This window comes from Thalassophryne amazonica, chromosome 12 (genome assembly GCF_902500255.1).
Source record: "Thalassophryne amazonica chromosome 12, fThaAma1.1, whole genome shotgun sequence".
NCBI lineage: Eukaryota > Metazoa > Chordata > Actinopteri > Batrachoidiformes > Batrachoididae > Thalassophryne > Thalassophryne amazonica.
In genome coordinates, this window is record NC_047114.1 from 87,173,169 (window position 1) to 87,198,660 (window position 25,492).

General features: G+C 41.4%; 1 protein-coding gene across 1 annotated transcript in view; it reads right to left on the reverse strand.

Annotated features, from left to right (window-relative positions):
• The window catches only part of eif4g1a (eukaryotic translation initiation factor 4 gamma, 1a), a 53,322-nt gene extending 32,578 nt beyond the window's left edge, over positions 1 to 20,744 (reverse strand). Inside the window, 10 exon segments of the mRNA XM_034183003.1 lie at positions 8,960 to 9,070; positions 16,018 to 16,117; positions 16,295 to 16,474; positions 17,076 to 17,096; positions 17,977 to 18,009; positions 18,262 to 18,348; positions 18,427 to 18,443; positions 18,446 to 18,552; positions 20,327 to 20,381; positions 20,475 to 20,744. Coding sequence (XP_034038894.1) covers positions 8,960 to 9,070; positions 16,018 to 16,117; positions 16,295 to 16,474; positions 17,076 to 17,096; positions 17,977 to 18,009; positions 18,262 to 18,348; positions 18,427 to 18,443; positions 18,446 to 18,500 — 604 coding nt within the window. The 5' untranslated portion in view covers positions 18,501 to 18,552; positions 20,327 to 20,381; positions 20,475 to 20,744.
• Between the last annotated feature and the right edge of the window lie 4,748 nt (positions 20,745 to 25,492).

A 25,492-nucleotide genomic window follows, 5' to 3' on the forward strand; every position in this document is an offset into this window, starting at 1 on the left:
TTTGATGCGCACAGGCGGATGATGCGGGGATGCACTGTGGAGAGGAGCAAACGATCATCATCCTCTACCCGCAGCCTTGACCGGTTCTTGCTTTTTACCTGTGTGAGTGCAGTTTTTCTGCACTCACACAGGTATGTGGATGTAAAGAGTAGTAGTTCCTGTATTGTCTTTTTTGGGAGGTGGGGGAAGTCAGTCTCCACCCACAGCCTAAAGTACACAACTGACACTTCACTCAGCTTTTTGTTTCCAAGTCCATATTAGAGTTCAGATTGACAAGGGCCTCTTCCTCTTGCATGGTCAACTCATCACAGGATGACACTGAGAAGGAGAATGGATTTCCCACCCACTGATTAGCCAAGGCATCCTCTCCAAAATACTCAGTGAATTGCTCAGGCAGCCTCTCCAACTGTGCAATGATCACCTGCTGTACAGTGTCCACCTTGCAGCCCTGCCTTCTCCACAACATCCTCCAAGGTCGGGAACATTTCCACTGAGCCCCCTTTAACATGACCACACCCCAGGTCCAACTTTTTCCTCAACGCAGAGACTTGATCATGTGCCATAAAGACACTCTTTATCCTGCAGGGAACTGTTCAGTGTGTTTATCAGGTCAAATATATCAGAAAGATACGCCGACATTGCAACCCAGTTCATGTCCTTCATATGCTTCACCAATGGAGTGCTGATTTCATCAAGAAATAGGAGCACTTCCTCATCCAGCACTGTGCACAGCTCTTTTTTGCCATCTTCTTGAGTCACCAGGGCCCAGCGATGGATGATAGTGCATCCAAAGCAACCGCTTGCACCTGCTTCACCAGAAGGCTGTGACAGCCCGTCATTGACATGGCACCATCAGTGCATATTCCACAAGAGCAGCTCCAATCAATGCGACTCTCCTGCATGAAATCATTCAAAGCCTTGAATATTTCTTCTGCTGTTGTGCGAATAGCCAGAGAATGGCAAAACAAAAACTCCTCACGGATACTGTGCTAACATGTCGGTAGACTTGTGCAGCTGAATAGAAAAGAACAGGCTCTCATGAACAGCGTCCAGCACCTGTTCCTTCACATCAGATGCCATGTCTAAGATGCGGGGCTGGATCGTGTTATCTGCCATCAGGATGAGATTCAGCTTGGCAGCCGCAGCGTCTCCCATCATCACCACAACACATATCTTTTGCAGTAGGTAAGATTAATGTTTCACCAATGTTGTGGGGTTTACCTGCTTTTGCTATGTGTAATGCAACCTAATATGACACCTCAGTCGCTTTTTCATTTACAATAGTGAAAGCCTGGATCTTCTTTTTGTGACCACTGTTCATTCAGTTTCCTCTCAAAAAACTCCAGAGGCTTGGTCACCAAACTTGGTGAAAACCACTGAGTTAGAGCGCTGCTGCTCTACCACTGCAGCTTGCCACTTGCTGACAGACTGACAGCAGCACCTGAAATGTAGTGGCATGCAGAAAGATTGTTGTCAATTCCAAGTGGGTATGTCCCGTTCACATAATCAGATTTTCAAAACACCAATCACAATCAAAGTCATTTAGTAACTAGTATCTGTCAATACAAGTCAAGATCAGATACTTGTATTTTCCTAGATATATTGCACAAGCACATTAAAGCCAATCCACTGTACGTGGTTAACAAATTAATTCATCAATGCATTCATTTTTGTACGTCTGTGTGTGGGGGGGGGGGGACCATTCCTTCAATGGACAATTTTCAAGTTGCGCTGCAGAGACTTCCAGTTAGTGAGCTTCTCACTCAAGCATGTGGCATCAATAGAAACAACAGCTTGTTATGATGCCTCACAGCTAACTGATCACTTGTTATGGGCCAGTTACCATGTTTGTGAAGCGTTGTGTGTTCTCCAAAAAAGCGAAAATTATAAAGCGAAACACTCAGTCTACAAGTCTGAGCAAAAAAACAGAAGAGGCCAGAGGGAGACAGCAGTAGGGCGAATAACAAACTCCGACTGTGGATGCCCAGCCTCACGGAGCGGCTAACCGATCAGACGTTATGACACCTCATGCAGCGGCTAACCGATCAAAGCTGGATGCCGGTTAAACAATGTCTCCGAAAGTCAACCTAAGTCCAGATTTGTTGTTTCATTTTGGCTTTGGTGTCCTTCGTTAGTGCTGTGTCACCGGGGCTTTACATTCGTTGCTAGGAAAGTTCAACGACCGAAATACCAACATTCTGGGAGCAATGAACATGTCACTGTTATTTGATTTCTCTGTGCGACTGACATCGTTATTCAAGCATTCAAAAGGCTATTCCTACCTCCACACAACTCCAAATAGTGACGAGAAAGTTTCTTGACAGTTCTTGCTGAACAAAACCGCGTCTCCCTAACCGGACAGTTGTGACGTCATCACACATGCCTGTAGGTACTGCTTTAGCTCAACCTGAAAATCATGCATTAAAATTCTTCCTCGATATAAAAGATTTTTTGTATTAATTATTTTTATTTTTTATGACTCATCAATTTCATTTCCGTAGAAACTAGCACATCTGAAGCAATGCTGATTGAAGTGTTTTAGTGGTTATTACTTATAATTAGGGATGGGTATTGATAAGATTTTAATCGATATCAATGCCGTTATCAATTCCACTTATCGATCCAGTTCCTCCCTTATCGATACCTCTTGTGAATTTTCTGTGTACTAAAAGTAGGCTTTACAGGTTTTCTATGTGAACAACATTTTAAATTGGTCACTGGATCCTTGATCTCTGGACATAAAATCTGTAGTTTTTGTCAAAAGCATTTCCTTTCAGACATTTTGGCATGAATGTCTCTCCGTACCTCTGAACTGAGCTCAGCCGGCTGCTGCAGGTCAGTGCAGGACGTCTCATTTTGGGAGGGAAAAAAAAAAAAGAAGTTTTGATCAATTGTAGTTTGTTTGTATTACAACATTTGAAAAGAGGTGTCAATTGATTTAAACAGCATTTCGCTTTGAAGTTATTAATTCCGACTGTATCGTTCTAACTTGAGTCGGCATAAAGCCGCGCAGCGTTTGGAGCTGTGTGAACAGAACGGAGGACGATTCTTGTTTCTTTCTCACAACAAGACAGGAGTCCCAGTTAGTGACTTTAATCCGCACAAAAGTGACTCACGATTGACATATTCAGGGATGAAAGTGGTGAAAAACAAAGAAAAAGCTGTAACCCAAAATTAGCCCCCAACACCACCTGCACGAAAATGTTTGAATTCTAGAAGCTTTGAAATGCAATCTGGGACTATTCCAGACGATAAACTGGAGTGAGTACAGCATCCATTTTTGTGAGAAAAAAAAAAAAAAACAACTTTCCTTATTCAAATTCATTCAAGTAGTATTCTGCTCTTACTAGGATGCAGCAGTTTTCTAGCTTGGCAGACAGTTCTGGAGGAAATCACTGAAGAAATTAACAAATTGAAAATATGGTTTGACCAAAACAAATTGTCATTAAACTTAAATAAAACAGGGATGAATGAAGTGGAGGTGTAAGAGTCACTAAGTGTTCACAGAAAACTTTTGCTATATTTATTTATTTTCATCAGTTGGTTTTATCTTTTCTGTTGTGTTTTGTTTCATCAGGTTCTTTTTGTCTTTCTCTAAAACTGTATTGTAGCATTAATAGTTATGAGTTATTATTACTATTATTATTGTTGTTGCTATTATTAATATATGAATAAAAATTAAAAAAAATACAATTTGACTATTTTACGACAACCAACGCTGAGCCATTATGCACACAACAAACATGCTGAGATACAAACAGCGTAATGCTAACTAACATTGAAAATGCCATAGACATGCTAACACGTCAGCATTGTTATAAAATACATCTATCAACTGTTTCAGAAAACCATAACAAGTCAGTTTAACATATGCTCTTTAGGATTTTAGCGGGGAAAATTAAGATAAAGCGAAATAAAACAATGAATCAACGAAGCAGCAAACTGAAGCAATGCTTCTATCTGCGAATCACTGCTTCAATTGGTTCAAGGTTCAAAGCAACTCCACGCTGCAGAAAAGCTGATTACAGACCCACTGCAGGGCCTGTAATCAATGTAGAAAAATGATCATTTTCCTGACAAACGCCCACAAAAACAACGGCCACTCTGAAGGACTGATAAGGGAATTGTTAAGCAAAAAGTTATTGATTAGAGCTAAAACAACTAATCAAGTTAATCGATTAAAATCGATTATTAAAATAGTTTCAACTAATTTAGTCATCGATTAGTTGCTAAATAACTGTTTTACCGCAAATGTTTTGTTTCTTCCATATAATCAACCAAGCTTTGCTTTGAATCTTGAACCAATGAAGGAGTGCTTTGAGCTGCTGATTTATTGGTTTCATTTGTTTTATTTCACTTTCTTAATTTTTCCCCACTAAAACCCTAAAGAGCATACAGTAGTGTTCAGAATAATAGTACTGCAATGTGACTAAAAAGATGAATCCAGGTTTTGAGTATATTTCTTATTGTTATATGGAAACAAGGTACCAGTAGATTCTCACAAATCCAACAAGACCAAGCATTCATGATATGCACACTCTTAAGGCTATGAAACTGGGCTATTAGTAAAAATAATACAACAATAAAACAATAATAGTAGCATCTGATGCTGACGCTACAAACTCAAAACTATTATGTTCAAAGTGCTTTTTTAGCAGTCCTGTGAATCACTAAACTAGTATTTAGTTGTATAACAGTTTTTCATGATTTCTTCACATCTGCGAGGCATTAATGTTGTTGGTTTGGAACCAAGATTTTGCTCATTTACTAGTGTGCTTGGGGTCATTGTCTTGTTGAAACACCCATGGCACAGGCATCTTCTAACTGTCACAGCACTTACAGGTAACTCCAGACTGTCTCTGATCATCCTGGAGCTGATCAATGGGTGAGCCTATGCCATTCTGGTTATTCTTCTATCCATTTTGATGGTTGTTTTCCGTTTTCTTCCACGCGTCTCTGGGTTGTTGTTTTTTTTTTGTGTGTGTCCATTTTAAAGCATTGGAGATGAACAGCCTATAATTTTTTGCACCTGCGTAAAAGTTTTCCCCTCTCCAATCAACTTTTTAATCAAACTACGCTGTTCTTCTGAACAATGTCTTGAACGTCCCATTTTCCTCAGGCTTTCAAAGAGAAAAGCATGTTCAACAGGTGCTGGCTTCATCCTAAAATAGGGGACACCTGATTCACACCTGTTTGTTCCACAAAACTGATGAACTCACTGACAGAATGCCACACTACTATTATTGTCAACATCCCCTTTTCTACTTTTTTTTTTTTTTTTTTTTTACTAATAGCCCAATTTCATAGTCTTAAGAGTGTGCATATCATGAATGCTTGGTCTTGTTGCATTTGTGAGAATCTACTGGTACCTTGTTTCCCATGTAACAATACGAAATGTACTCAAATGTCTATGGCGTTTTCAATGTTAAAGTTAGCATTAAGCTGCTAGCATTTCAGCATGTTTGCGCATTTGTTTCCTGTATAATAATTAATGGCTCAATGTTTGTTGTCGTAAAAGAGTCAAATGTATATTACAAATTATATTTTTTAATTTATTTTTATTTATATATTAATAATAGCAACAATAATAGTAATAATAACTAATAATGCAACAATACAATTTTAGAGAAAGAGACATGAGTCACATGTGTCATTGTGAAATGACCACAGTTTACAAGTTATACAGAGAATGTTGCACATATGTCAGGCTACAATTTTTGATTTAGGTTTTATGGTTAACATTTATATGTTTCAATGTTTTATGGCAACTCAGCACTTTGATAAAGCAATGCCATTTGAAATTATTTTTGTTCTTTATTATAAACTGTTTTATTCTTTATTATTTTATATTTCAACAGCCAAGGGACATTTGACGATTTGTTGATTTTCAAGTATTTTACGTTTTCAAATGTTCTGTTGTTAAATAAAGTGATGGAAGGAGAGAAAAATTGTTTCCCTGGCACATTTAAAAAAAAAAATTCCCCTCTAATCCGATTAATCGTGTCGAAACTCCATCAGATTCATCGATGATCCAAATAATCGTTTGTTGCAGCCCTATTATTGATGTCGGTGGATCAAATCATTTCTTAACGATACCCGAAAGAAACCAGTTCTTGATACCCATCCCTAAGCCTGGCTTGTTCGATATTCTTGTTTTATGGAATCTGATGTAAACAAGAAGGATTTTAAAACTTGCACTGTGGGTGCACTAGCTGGTTTTGTTGCTTCAGCACACCATTACGAATGAGAGCAATACTGAATGTTCACTGCTGATGATCGGTGTGAATAAAATAGACCTGATGCATATTCAAAATGAAGCAGAGTGTTAATGTACTTTATAACACTCACCACAACTCTGTGATGAACTCAGCAGCAGAGCTGACTGACTTATCACTCTACCGGTACTGCACATCTGAAATACAGCCCAATCGATATAGCTTAATTTTTTTATTTTTTGTTGTTGTTGTTTTTTTTTGGGGGGGGGGGGGGGGGTGATACAGATATGTACATAAAAATATTAAAATGATTACTAAGATTTTGTTATCAAACCCTTATGAGAAAAATATTAAGGCTTGACAGTTTAAACATGAACTTTATTAGAAATAACTAAATATAACCAACAACCCATATATGTACATCACACTGCCTTCATTCAGAATGAGTCACATCGCTCAGCATAGAATTCTCGTTTATTCTGACCCCAACTAGCTGGCAGCAGAGCAACCACGTGACTTACTGCTGTAAAACGCTTACTCTGAAATGAATGACAACTGGTCGAATCGCCTGTCTTGTTGTGAATGTGACCAAGGGGTGATGGGGGTCACAGCAATGCGTGGCAGCATTGTAAACAATGCCATCCGAGCACCCTCTGCTGGAAAAACCAGCTAATCACATACTAGAGAAGCTTGAATCTTCGACTGGACTGGGTTGCTTGACGCGAGGACGTTTCGCTTCAAATTGCAGAAGCTTCCTCAGCTAAAATTCTTGCTCTGGTGGTCTGACTTCTGTCTTGATTCTTGTAGAGAAGAATAATCAAGAAGTCACAAAAGCTGGAGTTTTAAACCTAACCAGACCCCTCATACCGAGAGGTAGACTGCTATAGGTTGGTGACTAAACAATAGCTCTAATTAGCACCTACTGTGCTCTAGTTAGCACCCTCCTAATGACAGGGCAGCTGTCCCTCTCCTGATGGCTCCCTTGACGACTCTGCTGATGACGTGAATAACTCATTACCATGAACAAAAGACTGAAACTGCTTTGACCTGAGTACCCCATTGTAAACAGGGGATAAAGCGTGTCTCAGACCCTCTCCCCGGTTAAGGCTGGGTTTCAAACGTTTCACAAAGAATGCCTCCTTGACCCCTCTCTCAAACCATTTCTTCTCTCTGGCTAATATTTTAACTTCCTTGTCCTCAAACGTGTGGTTAGTGTCTTTAAGGTGGAGATGAACTGCAGACTGAGGTCCACTAGCGTCCTCTCTGCGGTGCTGGTATAGCCTTTTGTGTAAAGGTTGCTTAGTCTCACCTATGTAGTGTTCGTTACAGTTTTCCTGACATCTGATAGAATACACTACATTGCTCTGTAACTAGGGATCCTGTCCTTAGGGTGAACTAATTTCTGTCTCAAGGTGTTAACCGGTTTAAAGTAAACTGGGATTTTGTGCTGTCTGAAGATCCTCTGTAGTTTTTCCCCTACTCCTGCTAAATAAGGGAGAGACACTCCTCTGCTTCTTGTCTCCGTCTCCTGTCTATCTGGTCTCTTTGTTCTCTGGGACTTCTGCACTTTGTCCAGGGACCATCGTGGGTACCCACATACTGTGAGGGCTTTCCGGACAAGTTGTTGTTCTTTAGCCGTTCCCTCTGCAGTTGTGGGCACCTGTAAGGCTCTGTGTTGAAGCGTCCTGATCACCCCGAGCTTGTGTTCAAGGGGGTAGTTTGAACCAAAAAGCAGATATTGGTCAGTGTGAGTGGGTTTTCTGTAAACCCCTGTCTGGAGCTGCCTGTTCTCTCCAATCGTAACATCACAGTCCAAGAAGGCTAAATGGTTGTTTCTGGCATCCTCACGTACAATACACATACAATAGGCCTGAGTGGCACATCCTGTTTGTGGATTTTGGGCAGTCCATAGATGCACAGAGTGGTGTCCCCAGGGTACAGTCTGTAGTATGTCTGCCTGTCGATGAGTCCCTCCCAGTCACTGGTTCAGATATGTTGATGACACATGGGTTAAAATCAAGCAACAGGAAGTTGAGGACTTTACAGAACACATCAACTCGGTGGACGCCAATATCAATCAATCAATCAATTTTATTTATATAGCGCCAAATCACAACAAACAGTTGCCCCAATATCAATACAATATCAAGTTCACACGTGAGGATGCCAGAAATAACCATTTAGCCTTCTTGGACTGTGATGTTACGATTGGAGAGAACAGGCAGCTCCAGACAGGGGTTTACAGAAAACCAACTCACACTGACCAATATCTGCTCTTTGGTTCAAACCACCCCCTTGAACACAAGCTCGGGGTGATCAGGACGCTTCAACAAAGAGCCCTACAGTTGCCCACAACTGCAGAGGGAAACCACCTGGACAACTGAGAGCCTACACAGAAACAGCTAATCACACCATTTCCAAAAGCTCAAGTGTTTTATTATGCATTGTTTATTTGGTAATATACATGTTTTTTTACATTGGCAAAAATAGATATATTTGTGCAAGGCTCACATTGTCAATATTGTCGGCCAACCGATGGGGGCCCCACTGATAACGATTTATCAGTCAGTGCCCCAATACCACTTGAAGTGAGAGGGAACTTGCCAATTTAGTGAATCGGGTTTAACTGATCAGATATCAGTCAAAATACACCTTGATCAGATCATGACATTCCTATTACCAACCATAACAGAATTTTGCCACTGAAACTTGCACAACAGCAATCAAGCCTGCACACTACTCACCGGGGTAGCGCTGGGAGGCGAGAGGAGTACCGTGGAGAGAGAGACGGCCGTTCTCTCGCCCACCCCCTCTCCCTCCACCACCCCGCCTCTCCCTCGCAGCAAGGGAGGGCTCTGAACCAACGCAGCAAAGGGAAGCAAAGGAATGAGGGATGGGATAGGGAGTAAAGAGGAGAAGAGGGTAGGAAAAGACAGATGTAGAATGGGTTAATGAAAGGAACTAGAGGAAGCCAGGTGTTAAAGGTCCCATGAAATGAAAAACACCATCTTATTCTGACCTGCTATTTCTACTTCCTGTTATATAGCTAGGTCAGTGATTCTCAACCGGGGTGCCGCGGCACCCTAGGGTGCCGTGATCGATCGTCAGGGGTGCCGTGGGCAATTATCAAATATCACCATTATCGAGTGTATGTGTTGTAATAGTGTGGCAGGTGGCAGCAAAGCGCGCAGCAGTGCTGAGCCGTGTGCCGACAAGGAGGCGTGATCTCCATTTTAATTCCGGGCAAGTTAGTGATTTGTGTGCACAGAAGTTCACTTAGTCTCGTCAAGAAACAGGTGGAATATGCCGGAAAGCTGCGCATGTTGGCAAAGTCACAAATGGAGGAACAAGGGAGACAATATTTCCTTCCCTAAGTAAGTGGTTTTGGTTCTTGTCACTTTGTCCGTGATATTTGGATGATAAACAGCTGCATGTCTCCTGCCGTACCTGTGTCGCCCGATGACACGGATCATTAATTTCACTTATGTCTAGTTGATATTTTCCACTGCTAGACCAATGTCGTTAAAATTCTTATCGTTAGTGACTAAAAATTGTTCAACAAGACTGGGGAGTTTTTTTTTTTGCACCTTAAAATAATGAGATTAATGACCCGCGCTGTGCTGCCACACACACAGATGTGCACACACACACCGCTGACTTCATGAATGAAACTCGGTCAATAAAGGATAATTGTGTAAAAATATAATATATATATATATAAATGTATTGTAATGGTTTTAGGAGCCGCGCTGCGTTGAACACAGCAGCAGCTCAGCCGAGCAGCGTAGCTTAACAGCACAGATCCGTGTAACTTTCAACACTAATATTTGTGAATGTGTGTGTGTCAGAGGAAGTTTAATACTTTCCTGACATAATTTAATTTTACTGGCTCGATATCCAGGACAAAATGTCATTTTAATACGTATTTTGCGAGCATTTTTCTGAGTGTGTTCAGTCGCGAATCTCCATTGAAAATGCATTAACATCCGGGTACTTCATCAATATTTTGCCCGGTTAGAAGGCATCATGTCGCTGTCCATGAAGGGACGTTTTCGTTTAGTGTGCAGCATTGGGACTGCGCTCTCTAGTTCTCATATACAGCTCCATGACTATAGTATACTATGTTACGTCATATCTGTACCGCACGTGTTGCTAACGTGCTAACGCACCGTGTAGAGACAGTCGAGTTAGTGGTGCATGACACGTGACACATGACAGTGGTGTGCTGCAGGATTTTGTAAATATAAAAAGGGTGCCGCGGCTCAAAAAAAGGCTGAAAATCACTGAGCTAGGTGACAATTTATAAAAGCTTAGTATATGCTTGGAGACATTAACATTCCAATATACACTGGTTTGGGTCAGCACCTTTTGTCTGGACTAACGCATTGGACAGTACTCCCATCACCTCCACCAAATGATGAGAAAGGTTGAGAAAAACTATGGCTTAAACGATGAAGAGACCATGTCAACAGAATTACGGCACTTAATCCACCCTCTAACACAGCCCAAAGGTGCCCTGTACAAGGTCCTCTTAACCCAATTGCTTCAGTTGACCTGTATCACAGCCAACAACAGACCAGACTACAGTTGTGTTGGATAGCAGAGCTTTTCGGCTGCTACGCTTGGTGGCACGAGGGTTACAATGTGGAGACTGCATTTGTGAACCTCATCACCACAGTCCTAGGATAAACACAAGGTAGGTCCAGGCACATGTGACAAGATGCAAAAATGTGTGCCTGTAAAATGCTCTCAGTGAAACTACTGTGTCAATACACATGAAGGATTAAAAGTTTTTAACACTCCAATACAAATGCAGAGATACACATTTAAAAGTGATGGCAGAGGCCTCCAGCCATGTTGTATAGCAATCTGGAGGGTGCAGGTCTTCATTTACAACAGATTGTTAACAGGTGATCAGATCAGATAATCATCTGTGTTTCACTGCCTTATATGCCCCTATAAAGAGGGAAAGCGGTACATACGAGGTCTGTTAGAAAAGTATCGGACCTTTTTTTTTTTTTGCAAAAACCTGATGGATTTGAATCACGTGTGCTTGCATGAGCAAACCTTGAACCTTTGTGTGCATGCATGAATTTTTTAACGCCTGTCGATTGCGTCATTTGCTGGCAAGCAGCCTTTGGGTGAGAACGTGTGTTGTGCTCTCGTCTGATTTTCATTGCAAGGAAAAAAGACGAACAACTGGAGCAGCGCTACTGCATCAAATTTTTACCAGAAACTGGGCGACAGCCAGGTGGAAACCATTCAGAAGATTCAGACGGCTTTCAGTGATGATCCTGTGGGCATCACACAGATTAAGGAGCGGTACAACCGGTTTAAAGACGTCCGCACAATGGTGGAGAGCGAGCCACGCTCCGGTCGGCCATCAACATGCTGAAATGAACAGGTCATTTCAAAGTGAACACTGTGGTGATGTGGGACCATCATGTGACTATCCGAGAAATTGCGGAAGACGTGGACATCAGCACATTCCATTGTGACAGAAGATTTGGCCATGAAAAGATTGGCGGCGAAATTCATGCCGAAGCTGCTGATGGCAGAGCAAAAGCACCTTCGTGTTGAAGTCTCACAGGACATGCTGTGACATGCCCACCTCTTCCACAATTTCTCGGATAGTCACACAACTGAAAAGTCACCGAAAGCCGTCTGAATCTTCCGAATGGTTTCCACCTAGCTGTCGCCCAGTTTCTGGCACAATTTGATGCAGCAGCGCTGCTCCAGTCGTTCCGTCATTTTCCTTGCAATGAAAATCTGCCGAGAGCACAACACACGACCTCACACAAAGGCTGCTTGCCAGCAAATGACGCAATCGACAGGCGTGAAAAAGTTCATGCATGCGCACAAAGGTTCAAGTTGGCTCATGCAAGCACACGTGATTCAAATCCATCAGGTACAGTGGTCCCTCGTTTATCGTGGGAGTTACGTTCTAAAAATAGCCCGCGATAGGTGAATTACGCGAAGTAGCAAGTGTTATTTTTTACAGTTATTATAGATGTTTTAAGGTTGTAAAACCCCTCACTACACACATTTTCTCACTTTTCTCTAGAGGTGCACCGATCAGGATTTTTTAGGCCGATCACCGAAATTTTGATCGGCCGATACCGATCAAGTACATATTTGGATCATGCCCAAAATAAGAATATAGGTCTAATGTATAGGACTATTTTTACATTAAAACTTAATGATGAAAACAAAAAAACATGCATTCAAATAAAGACACTAGAATAAACTGCCAACTTTTGTTTTATTACACTGACTTTGTTCTACCAGCAAGCTTTTTTTTTTCCTCCATGTTTCATGTTGCTCAGGTTACAGCCTACAGAACGTTGAGAATGTAAAATACAGCCCTCATTCTATGGGGTTAAAATTGTCTCAATATTTGTAAATGCACACAGGGTGATCTACAAATAATCATTGATTTGCAAATGTGTTCAGATATCCACAAATGCAAATTTCATATTTGTAACTTGTAAATTGGTCTTTGCAAATAATGTTGTATTTGCAAATATAAAACTATTTGTAAAAAAAAAAAAAAAAATTACATTTGTAAAACTGGAAATTGTATTTGTGAATTGAGTTTCAGTATTTGTGGATCACCAATTACATGCATTCATCGCTTTCCTCTGACATAATTTTGAGACATTCTTTTCGCGAAATCCACAGATCCACAAAAAAAAAATGCCTACTGATTCACAAATACACACTCACGCACACTGGATATCCACTAGATGGCAGTGTGGTTCCATTCATTACACAGCAGTCTATTTAGATCTCTCAGAGCCATTTGACTCATTTTGACTTCTGACATGAGCTGGACGGACATGGACTACATTAGATGATGGCGACTGCTCTACTTGTCCGTCCAGCTCATATCAGAAGTCAAAATGAGTTTACGTCACAGAGGAAAGCAAAAACAAAAATAAAACGGTGTTTCACTTTGAAGTTATTAATTCAGACTCGACTATCATTCTAACTTGACTCAGAGAGCCGCGCAGCGTTTGGAGCTGTGTGAACAGAATGGAGGACGATTCTCTTTTCTTTCGCGCAACAAGACAGGAGTCCCAGTTAGTAACTTTAATCCGCACAAACATGACTCACGATTGACATATTCAGGGATGAAAGTGGTGAAAAACAAAAAAAAAGCTGAAACCCAAAATTACCCCCCCAACATCACCCGCACGAAAATGTTTCAATTCTAGAAGCTCTGAAATGCAGTCTGGGGCTATTCCAGACGATAAACTGGAGTGAGTGCAGCATCCATTTAGTGAGAAAAAAAAACTTTCCTTATTTAAATTCATTCCAGTAGTATTCTGCTCTTACTAGGATGCAGCAGTTTTCTAGTTTGGCAGATAGTTCTGGAGAAAATCACTGAAGAAATTAACAGATTAAAAATATGTTTTGACTGAAACAAACTATCATTAAACTTAAATAAGACAGGGATGAAGTGGAGGTGTGAGAGACACTAGGTGTTCACAGGAAACATTTATTTCTGTATGTATGTATTTATTTATGTATGTTCATTGTTAGTTGCCATTAAATATTTTCTGTTGTGTTTCTATTCAGGTTCTTTTTGTCTCTCTAAAATTGTATATAATAAGCATATAGATTATTAATACATAAACAAAAATAAATTTAAGAAATATTACAATTTGAAAACAAATGCACCCGAACGTGATGACAGCTGCAAATGCGTAATGCTAACTTTTAACATAGAAAATGCCATAGACATGCTAACGCGTTAGCATCGCTCCCGTTTTTAAGTTATAAAATACATCAACTGTTTCAGAAGACCATAACAGGTCGGTTTAACATAGAAAAGGTAAATAATACTCAGACGTATGCTCTTTAGGGTTTTAGCGGGGGAAAATTAAGCGAAAGAAAAAGTATAAACGAAGCAACAGATCGAAGCATTGCTTCAATCTGCGAACCACTGCTTCGATTGGTTCAAGGTTCAGAGCAAAGCCGCGCTGCAGAAAAGTTGATCACGGACCCGCTGCAGGGTCTGTAATCAATGTAGAGAAGTTATCATTTTCCTGACAAACACCCCCCAAAACAACTGTGCACTGTTGTGATTGGTCCTTTTTAACCGCGCATTTTGACGATAACCGATCAAACCGATCAAGGCATGATCGGCCGATAATGATGGGTGGCCAATCGATCGGTGCACCTCTACTTTTCTCTCCTGTGTAAACACTCTCAAAGTTCAAACCTTAGTAGAAAAATAAGTCCAGTATTATAGAATGAACCCAAAGTTCAAAACCTGTTTTCAGGCCCAAACATTTGTTTGAGAAATAAAAATAGAACATTTTCCTATAAATAATCATGATGGCTTTTAGAACTAACAAATTTAATTTTAACGATCAACCTACGAGGTTGGACAAGAAATTATTAATAGTGACAGACCAGTATTTCACAGTTCCTCTGATCGCGCCTCTTTGTCCTGACGTCGCTGCGCAGCGTGTTTTTCCACCTCGGGGCAGGTGTCTTCAGAGTGAAGAACACCTGGTAGTTGTTGGCGCTCTTTTTTTCTTCTGAGCGAGAAGATTCTTATAAACAGACACACGCAGAACACAATGCGCGTGCTGTTTCTTCACTCACTGCCACCGATGTTACCGTTGTGGGACGGATGCGGGACCCGCAAAGAATCCAAGTCATTAAAAAGATACAAACTTCTCTCAGTGGCCACCGAGACCATGCAGCGCTGCTGAATTCTATCCTTGCAGGCTGCTGGAGTGCTCTGCATCAAAACAGCGAGTGTAGTCTCTGGACCTGTTGCCAGATTTTGGCTGCAACTAAGCACAGCAGACAGTTAAAAAAAAGAGAAGAAGCATGCAAAATTGCACTAAAAAAAATCCATGAAACAGCGAGACCGTGAAAGGTGAACCGCGCTATAACGAGGGACCACTGTATTTGCAAAAAAAAAAAAAAAAAAAAAATAGGTCTGATACTTTTCTAACAGACCTCGTATTGGCTGGCTGAAACACAGACCATCTTGTCACACATCAGTGGTTGAGTTGGGGGGAGATTTTTCAGGGATGGTATTGTGCTGACATAGGAGCAGTTTTAATGTTCTCTGCCCTTCATATACACCCTGAGGCCCACTGGTGCCGATGCCTGCCTTCTGATTCCAAAGTGTGCAGTAGATGAGTCTGAGACTCCCCTTGGAAAAGATGACAATGACGCTTACTTCCCCAGCCAAGGCCGGTACCCGTTTATAGCTGGGTGGACTGGGACTATGTAAATTAAGTGCCTTGTCCAAGGACAGACAGGCAGCATGGGCAGGATTCAAACCCAGGCTTTCTTACATAATGGCAGGCCAGCTCCTTTAAGGTTTTCAAATCTCAAATTTGTAATAAATCCATTCTGCCTTTTGACATATGTAGTTGAGTCATCACAAATAATCAAACATGTCCGTTCTCATTCTCACTTCAACATCCTGTTTAATGAGGAAGCATGTCAACAGAATTGGTCTTGAACATGTCATGGAACCTGAAAAGCAGCAAGGAACAGCAGACAAGGAGGGGGAAAGGAAAAATAAAAACACACGCAAGCACAACAGAGCCAGACCTCCACAACTCACTGCTCAACACATACAGACTTTAGAACCAAACATATCACACAAGTGATGTTAAAATCAAAGCACACTGCAAAATAACAAAAAAAAAAAAACACACAAAAGAGTAAGAATTTAAACTAGATGGTTTATGTTTAAGATAAATATGGATTTCACCTGTGTTGACTACATTTATAATTCTGTGCATCAGCTGTTGAAAATAATTCTTACCATATGCAGAATATTCTGCAGGGCTTGTGCCTGGATAGAAACCTGCTGTACCACTGGTTACAGGATACTGCTGAGTAGGTGCCATATACGGAGGCCGGTACTGCCAAAACACCAAAAAAAAAATTTAATTAAGTAATCTAGAAACAATCATTTTAATCTTTGAGATGAACGCTAAAGGTCAAGCACAGTAAAGTGGCCTACAGATTCAAAGTTCACAATGGAACACCAAAGCATTGTGGATGTGTGTAGGATGATTATTATAAAAAGGTCCATCAACCTGTCCAGAAGGGATGAAGTAGCCTTGAGGGGACCCAGCAAAAGAAAGCTGCTGCTGGGAAATCATCATCATCTGTGAACTGGGCGGGTAGACATGGGTGGGTCCAACGGGTCGTGGGCCACTACTCGTCTGGACCCGTGGGGCACCCGTGGCCATTGTTGGTCTGTTTTGATAGTACCCCTGCAGAACAGATGAGGCACAGATGGAAGCAGAATGACGACTGTATCATAGCACAAGCAAAGCTCTTCCTCTGCACCAGTAATTAAGTAGAAACCATAATTGCACCCTATCAGGGCTGGCACTACCTATAGTTGTGGTTATGATTTACTTTTTCCACCTCCTTTGGTGGAAATTACTCCACAAATTTTGATGTCAAACTAGTGGTGAACATGGCACAATCATAAAATATTTCTATTTGCCACCTCACTCGTTTTCATGCCTCCCAGTTTAAGCTTTACGAGTATCAAAAGGAAGGCAGCAGTTATCTTGCTCGTTTGTGTGCTGCACTGTTTATCGCCCTATTCAGCACAGCTCCCTCATACACAACTACAGATTCCTGAACAATTTGCCATTCCTTTTAGCTCACTGTCCGTTATCCTCCAACCAGATTACAATATGGGGCATGTATGTCATTGTCAGAACAACAGCTCGCTGTTTTATTGTTTTCATTCTGGTGCAGAAATGGCTCTGCTCACAACAAACAAAAACAGTGCGCTGGTCATTTCTCCCTCTTCCACTGAAGTTAGCCCAGGTTGACGAGGTCGAAGAGAAAAGCTGTTACCTGCATTGCTCTGTATCCACCCTTCAGCCGTGCAACACATAAGCAGAAAGCAAGAGAGGGAGTGAGATTGAGGCAAAAATGAAGACAAGACACAATGTGGAGGGTTGAGTTAAAAATGTGCCATTATAATTTAACAGACATTGAAATAGGTTCCTGGAACATGCCAGGGAACAGGTGCTTGCAGCATATTCCTTAAAAACTCTGATGTTGCCGAGTGGCTGAAAAAGCCGCCTCGTCTCAGCAGGTTATTGTATTGAAATCTCTTCTACACAGAGCAAATAGCTGGAGATGAAATATTAAAGTGGTCATACTGTACAAAATATAATTAAAACTATTTGTAAAAACCATTAAATACATGTATGGCTGATGGTATGTTTAATGTCCTCAAAGCTGCACAGTTTTGTGACTGCGCATGTAGAATTTCATCTACTATAAACATAAATTAAGCCTAAAATGGCTCATTTCAGTTTTCTGTAATATATAACAGAAGCCAATGTTTGGATTGTCCTTGCTCTGTGAGGTATCATCAATTAAATCCAATTCTTCTGCATGGCCAAATTCCTTAGATCAAAAAAGATATTAAAAATTTCACAACAGTCACACTGTCATTAGTGGGGGTGAGTTTGTCACAAAAGCAATGTAAACAAACTAAAGACAAGACCCAGCAGATATGTGATGGGCAAGTACACAATGAACAATGTTGAGAAACACTGGTAACCCACCAGCTGTGAGACGACATGTTCTACAGACAGATAAGGAAAGGCACTCAGTGAGAATTGACCCCAGCATCTCAAGTGCCTGAGTCAGTGTTCTCATCGAGACCTCCACAACTTCCTTTTGAAAGCATGCATTACAAAAAGACAATATACAAAACATAAGGACAACTGAGGAGCATTAGTACCTGTTGGTGTATAGTACGGGGCCCCGCAGAAAACTGGGAGAACAGCAAGAAAGAAAAGTCGACAAAATTGACATTTAGGTGGAATCAGAGGGCCAACAGGCTGCAGCAGGCACAGATTTGGGCAAAGCCTCACAAGCAGACAAAGCTTTGTCAGCAATTATTATAAATAAGAAAGAAGATCCAAATGTGGGACATATTCCACATGAATTGATGCCAGCCACAAAAATTTCAAAAAGACTTTTATTGTTTTTGTTTTTTTGTTTTTAAGTGTGCAGAGACCAATACCTGTCTGGGCTGTGGTGCAGAATTCATTTGTGGAGGAGAAGGGGTGGCAAACACCAAAGAAGGAGGCTGTCCTGGACCGTAGGCAGCCTACAGCAGACACACAAAGCAGCAATAAATCAAACCGACCAAAAACATTAAGGATTCCACAAAGTCACAGGTTCTCACCTGTGTCAGTCCAGGGAAGGGGCAGGATTTGGGACAGAAGTAGGTCCCGTTATAGGCTGTGGTGGTTTGTTCATTTCACGTTCTTCTGTAGTTCTGCATGAGGGCGGCGATGTTTTGCCAGCTGTCCTGTAGAAGACAAAAATACTAACTATATAATTACACACAACAACCACAGGACGGCACGTCAGTGCTTTCTGACATGGCGCACACACACTGATCTGAACAATCACAGCAAGAGCCATGTATGCATTTTGTTCTCATCTTCTTGATATTTCTTAGTAATTATTGCCATGCTTTACCATGGCCCATTTAGCTTCACAGACGGTCTCTAATGGAGTGCGAGCAGTGGGAGGTGGTATGGAGTGACGCAACTTTGGCCCAGTCACACAAACTTCCAATGTTTTTCCTGTTCACTACTTGCACAGTACATAGAGGAAACACTAATATATCAGGAACCAGATTAAAATAGAAGTCTTCCATTGCAAAACAGAAATTTTTTTATCATATATGGATATGTGCATATGAGTAATCTGTAAACATCCCGGGCCAAGGACAGGCAAAACAGCAGCAATATATAGTACTTCCAAATTGTGTCCTTGCTACTCACTTGCTTAGTTCTAGTCCATACTACAGTAACGGCTGGGTAGTATGCATTACTAAGTAAGTATACAGAGGCAGTGATTGTGTTTCAGGGATGGTGAGATGTCCAATTTGCTGAGATATGTTGCTGCCTGGGGTCACAGCTTAGGTGCCATCGCCTCTAAGTCTTCAACTCATCAACTTTGACCACTTTCTTCAGCAGCAGTTGTTACAGAACACACAGTTGAGAACACTGAGAAATCTTAATGTGAAATCACATGGGAGGTAGCAAATACAGTGAGGTATATTGTACAGAGAAGCTGTTCCATGGAACAAGTTCAATTTGGAAAATGGACACCAGAGGTCAAAGTTCATTTAGCTCTTGCTAATGCTAGACACATTCACATTTTCCCATTAATCGTCTGGAAGGTTTACTGAAACAGTCAACTTTTTTCCCCACACCACAACAGGTTACGTGCTCTAACAAACGTTTGAATAAAGCTTCTATGGAGCGACTGTTAACAGACGCGCAATCAACCTGCTGACATGCGAACTGTGGCTAACAGTTAGCTCTTAAACTCGTGTCATGCTTTTAGATAAATAGGCAACGTTACCCAATGGCTCTACTACCAGCAGAAATTTGGGAAATGCCGTTAAAAAATTAATTTGAATTACTGATGTGATATAAACAATATTAATGGACCAGAGTTAGACTACGTGTCCCACCATCACTGACATTTTGATACGTGGCTGAACGTGAATCCACCAAAGTGACAGCTTGTTTATAGATATATCACCACAAAACGCAAAACGACGCATTTGCCGGCACAGATTAGCACGAAAAACACTAAAATGTTTTAGGTTTCAGCGGATCCAGGCTGGGTCTGCCGCGGAAGGTTTATTACAGGCCCGAAATCGCCACCTTACTTTTGCTCCAGCCACGTTAATAAAATAGATTAGTTGTTTATAAAAAAAATGTACTTGAACGTTGTACAGTAAACATTAGAATTCACCACCATAATCGACCATAATAAACAGATTAGATAGCCAGTAGAAAGTGTGAGCTAATGAGTACTAGCTAACATTTCTGCTAAGCTAACGAGCTAATCAACAACGAAACGCCTCGAGCTGAAGTGGCAACTAAACTATAACATTAGTATAGTTTAGATTCAATTAAACATTATTCGTAGTTTACTAAATCATTTTATATTTGGCCTGAGAGCTGGTAAGGCCTCCTCTAAAGGGCTAGCTCCCGTTTCTTTCACACAGATGAAGCATGGGTGGACTTAACGTGTAAAAACAAAATAATTACTTTTCTTACCAGGAATGAATAATGGCTTAGAACAGGGGAAGTCAACCTCTGAAAAACCCTCCTTCTGTTAATTAAAGTACATAATGGTTAAGTTTCCATTACCAGGTATTCCAGGATATGACACGACTGGTTTAACGAGCTAAGCTAGTTAGCTTACCGGCAGATGGGAGTGAATGCTACCAAAAAAAAAAAAAAAAAGTCAACTTGCCTCAGGAGCGTGCAAAAGTGACAGTGCACAAAACCAACTAATATAGCGATTCAAGAGTACTACTGATGAACCCGATGGCTCGGGAAAAAGCCTCTGGACCGGGGATCCATGTTCAACGAGTAGATGGCGACGGATTGCCGGTTACGTATGTACACAACTGACGTTAAACTCGCTCACAATAAGGCCATAGTGGAAAAAGACTCGTCTATGGAGCCGGTGTGTGTGTGTGTGTGTGTGTGCACGCGCGTGTGCTCGATCTGTACCGGAAACACGGTGCGTTCTGCGCATGTCCGACATTATTCTTCTTCTTCTTCTTTTTATTTCCGGCAGACTAGGCACGGCTAGTGCATTGCTGCTCCCCACTTGTCAGAATGTACACCTAGAAAACACAATGAATTATCTGCCCTACACTTTATTATAATACCCTGTGCTCCTCAGAAAGTTTATGACTGCCATTGCCCTCTCTTTAGGGGAAGCTCCTTGACCTAGAACGATCCTTAGGGAAAAGGTGTTAATTCCCAATGATGTAAGCACACAGAACATATCTTTTCTTTGCTCTGCATAAGCAGAACAATGCAAAATAAAATGAGTCACGGTTTCAGGGACATCATAAAATTCACAATTTCCAATGAGAAACAATCCACTAGCCAACCCACAATGGCCCAGCCGGAGATGTGTCAGCTTGACATCATCCTGCCGAGAGAGGCCAGATCTTATAATGGTGCCGTTAACTGAAGGAACAATACCATATGACTTTCTTCCCCTGATTTCAACATCCCACATTTGCGGCCACTGCTTTCCTATGGCATCCATAACAAACGAGCGACACTCAGTTCTCCCAAAAGGCACTTTAAAATGAACGCTCACTTCTTTTAAGCTTGCCTTAGCGAGGCCATCTGCAATTTCATTGCCTTCAACTCCAACATGAGCTGGCACCCACAGAAAAGCCACGTCAAAACCCACCATCTCTAACCTGTATATTGTAATCAGCTTTACAACCCTCACCTCCTTCCAGGGCCATCAGAGATGACAAAGACTCAGTGCAAATCACTGCACTCTTGACTCCACTTTCCTCAAGCCACCACAACGCCCACAAAATTGCACTTAATTCAGCCGAGAAGATAGACAGGCCATCCGGAAGGCGGTGACTCTGTTGAAGGTCAAGACGGGGTACATAAAACCCAAAACTAACCTTGTTACTATTTGGGTCCTTAGAACCATCTGTGAAAATTCTAACTACACCATTCCAGTTATTTCCAAGATGGAGACTCACATGAGATGCCAAGCTTTCCTTGGACCCATTCTTTAACAAATGACTTACTGTCAGATCAATATTTGGCTCACGCCAAAGTCAAGGAGGAGTCTGGAGCCAGAGCACAGGGGCCACAATTTCCTTGTTATAAAAGGGAAGTTCATGTCCGACATTGTGGCTACTTCCTGTTTAAAATAAATAAATAAAATAAAATAATATATTTCGAAGTGGCTGATTTGTTTTAATTTTTATGTTTTTTACCAGTTAGAAAATTAAATATTCAATTATTTATTTTGAAATATAATAAATATATATTTGTCATGTCTTGCATGTGTAAAGAATGTAAAATGATACTTTCCCCAACACTTTTCTCTTGATTTAGATTTTATTTTGCCAACACTCACTATAAATTTATAATATGTATGTTGTGGCCATGAATGAGCGAAGCTCTTCAGCATCTCACCATGTCATTTATGTCTAGGGATGGGTATTGATAAGATTTTATCGATATCGATGCCATTATCGAGTCCGCTTATCAATTGGATTCCTTATCGATTCCTTTATCAATACCTCTTGTGAATTTTCTGTGTACTAAAAGTAGGCTTTACAGGTTTTCTATGTCAACAACATTTTATTGAGTTAAAGTAAATAAACATGAAATTGATCACTGGATCTTTGATCTCTGGGCTTAAATAGAAATAAACAAAATCTGTAGTTTTTGTCAAAATAATTTCCTTTCAGACATTTATGGCATGAATCTCCCTCCATACCTCTGAGCTGAGCTCAACCGGCTGCGGTGCACATCAGCGTCAATGTAATTCATAAAGAATGCAGGACGTCTCATTTGGGTGGAAAAACATTTTAGTTGATTGTAGTTTTTTTCCTGTGTTACAACGCTTGGAAAGAGGTGTCATTTGATTTAAAACAGTGATTCACTTTGAAGTTATTAATTCCGACCGGGCTAATCAATGGCTTTTTTTTTATTATTTAAATGGTTTTGACAGGGGTTAAGAAGCGGACTTTCCGCTTCTGAAAAGCAGCGAAGCAATGAACCAACGAAGCAGTGGGTCAGAGCACTGCTTCGTTGGTTCAAGCTTCAAGAACAGCCGTTGCAGAAGCGGCCGATTACAGACCCGCTGCAGGGTCTGTAATCAATGTAGAGAAATTACCATTTTCCCCACACACACCTTCAAAAACAATGGCCGCTCTGAACGACTGATAAGGGAATCATTAAGCAAAAAGGCTATTGATGTCGGTGGATCGAATCATTTCATGCCATTTCCAGTTTGTGGCTTTTTACATTTTTTTTTTTTTTAACAACAATGTTGTCAGGTTTGTTGCTTTTTCTCCACTGGGGAGATTTTTTGTGCCATTTCCAGTTTATATAGTTTGGACTATCTATGACTGAATGTTGTAGAGTTATGGCAAAAAAAACAGCAAAAATTGTGACAAAGGTCATTTTCAGTTTGTACGGGGGTCAAAGTTACAGTTGCTCTAATTTCAATTTTCAATTTCAATTTATTTTCATTTATATAGTGCCAAATCACAACAGAGTTGCCTCAAAGCGCTTCACACAGGTAAGGTCTAACCTTACCAACCCCCAGAGCAACAGTGGTAAGGAAAAACTCCCTCTGAGGAAGAAACCTCAAGCAGACCAGACTCAAAGGGGTGCTTGGGCCATGCTACCAACATAAATTACAGAACAATTCATGGACGAATATACAAGAAATGCTATTGGCGCACAGGACAAGAAGATCGCCAACACGAATACAACTTTTTTCAGTAAAAAACAAAAAAAAAAAGCAAATTATTGGTTGAAATAAAGGGATTAATAAATGGCATAGTTTTGACTGTGTTCAATGTCTGGTCTCCAAAGTAAAGGTCAATAAACTCGACGTCCATTGGATTCTATGACATGTGATATATTGATTAAAAAAGCATTCTGTTTCTAGACTAGACATCCTGGCAGATGGGTTTTTCCCTCTTGCAGCCGCCAACAGCAGCCCCGTACACACGTATGGTACGCGACATGTGGACTTCTCCTGGGTGCTGATTTTCTGTGCACTAATGGACTACTGGTGGATGTCAAAAACTGGTGCTTGATAGAAGGCACCACATTTTGTTCATATGGCTGCACCCTCAGTGGCATGAACTCAATCAGACTGTCTGGTGTGCTGTCGCCTGCTCGGGGAATTTCTTGTGGAGGTTCGATCTTGTTAATGTGGACCTCGTGCTCCCCCCCAACCCCCCAGGTTCAACACGCCTCCCTGTAATGGCGGCTAGGACCACCCAGTGGCCAGAGGCTGTTCCACTGACAGCCGCAACAATGGCTGAGATGCCCCAGGCATTCATAAGCAAATGAATGGCTGAGATTCAGCACTCCATCTGACCTCTCTTCCGACAGGAGCTCATAGTTTACGTCCAAGCGCTGGAAAGCAATCGCAGACAGCCTGGGTGTAACGATCCACCGAACAACAGTGCATCACCCTCAGGCTAATGGACTGTGTGAGCACTTTCATCGCTCTATAAAAGTCTCTCTGCGAGCCAGGTTAACAGACGGCAGCTGGGTGGGCAGACTCCTGTGGGTCATGCTGGGCCTACAAACGGCCCCCAAAGATGACCTCCAGTCCACATTGGCAGAGTTGGTGTATGGCCAACCATTGCGGATTCCAAGAGATTTCAGTCCCAACACCACAACCCCCTGCTCTGCTACCTACCAACAGAGGGAGCTTCACAACAACAAAATTCAGTAAGGTATATCTTATATATTATATTCCGATTCTAAGGTGGAACTAAGGTTAAGCTGTTTGCACCCATGCCTACTTCACAGCATGGTCTTCCATCTTCCTACACTCCCTCATGCCTGCAGTCAGCGGAATACATCTTTATTCACCATTTCGCATATTGAAAATGGGGGATAAAAAACTTTGTGGCCAACATAAGTGGTAAACTGAGCACATTTCAGTGGACTGCCTCAAGCAGCCCACCTGGACCTGGACAGATCCATGGAGCTTGCCTGCTCCCTTGGTAACATTTATTATTTTCATTATGGTGAATTTTTTTTTTTTTTGGGGGGGGGGGGGTATGTGGCAGACATGTCAATCAATCAATCAATTTTTTTATATAGCGCCAAATCACAACAAACAGTTGCCCCAAGGCGCTTTATATTGTAAGGCAGGCCATACAATAATTATGTAAAACCCCAACAGTCAAAACGACCCCCTGTGAGCAAGCACTTGGCTACAGTGGGAAGGAAAAACTCCCTTTTAACAGGAAGAAACCTCCAGCAGAACCAGGCTCAGGGAGGGGCAGTCTTCTGCTGGGACTGGTTGGGGCTGAGGGAGAGAACCAGGAAAAAGACATGCTGTGGAGGGGAGCAGAGATCGATCACTAATGATTAAATGCAGAGTGGTGCATACAGAGCAAAAAGAGAAAGAAACAGTGCATCATGGGAACCCCCCAGCAGTCTACGTCTATAGCAGCATAACTAAGGGATGGTTCAGGGTCACCTGATCCAGCCCTAACTATAAGCTTTAGCAAAAGGAAAGTTTTAAGCCTAATCTTAAAAGTAGAGAGGGTGTCTGTCTCCCTGATCTGAATTGGGAGCTGGTTCCACAGGAGAGGAGCCTGAAAGCTGAAGGCTCTGCCTCCCATTCTACTCTTACAAACCCTAGGAACTACAAGTAAGCCTGCAGTCTGAGAGCGAAGCGCTCTA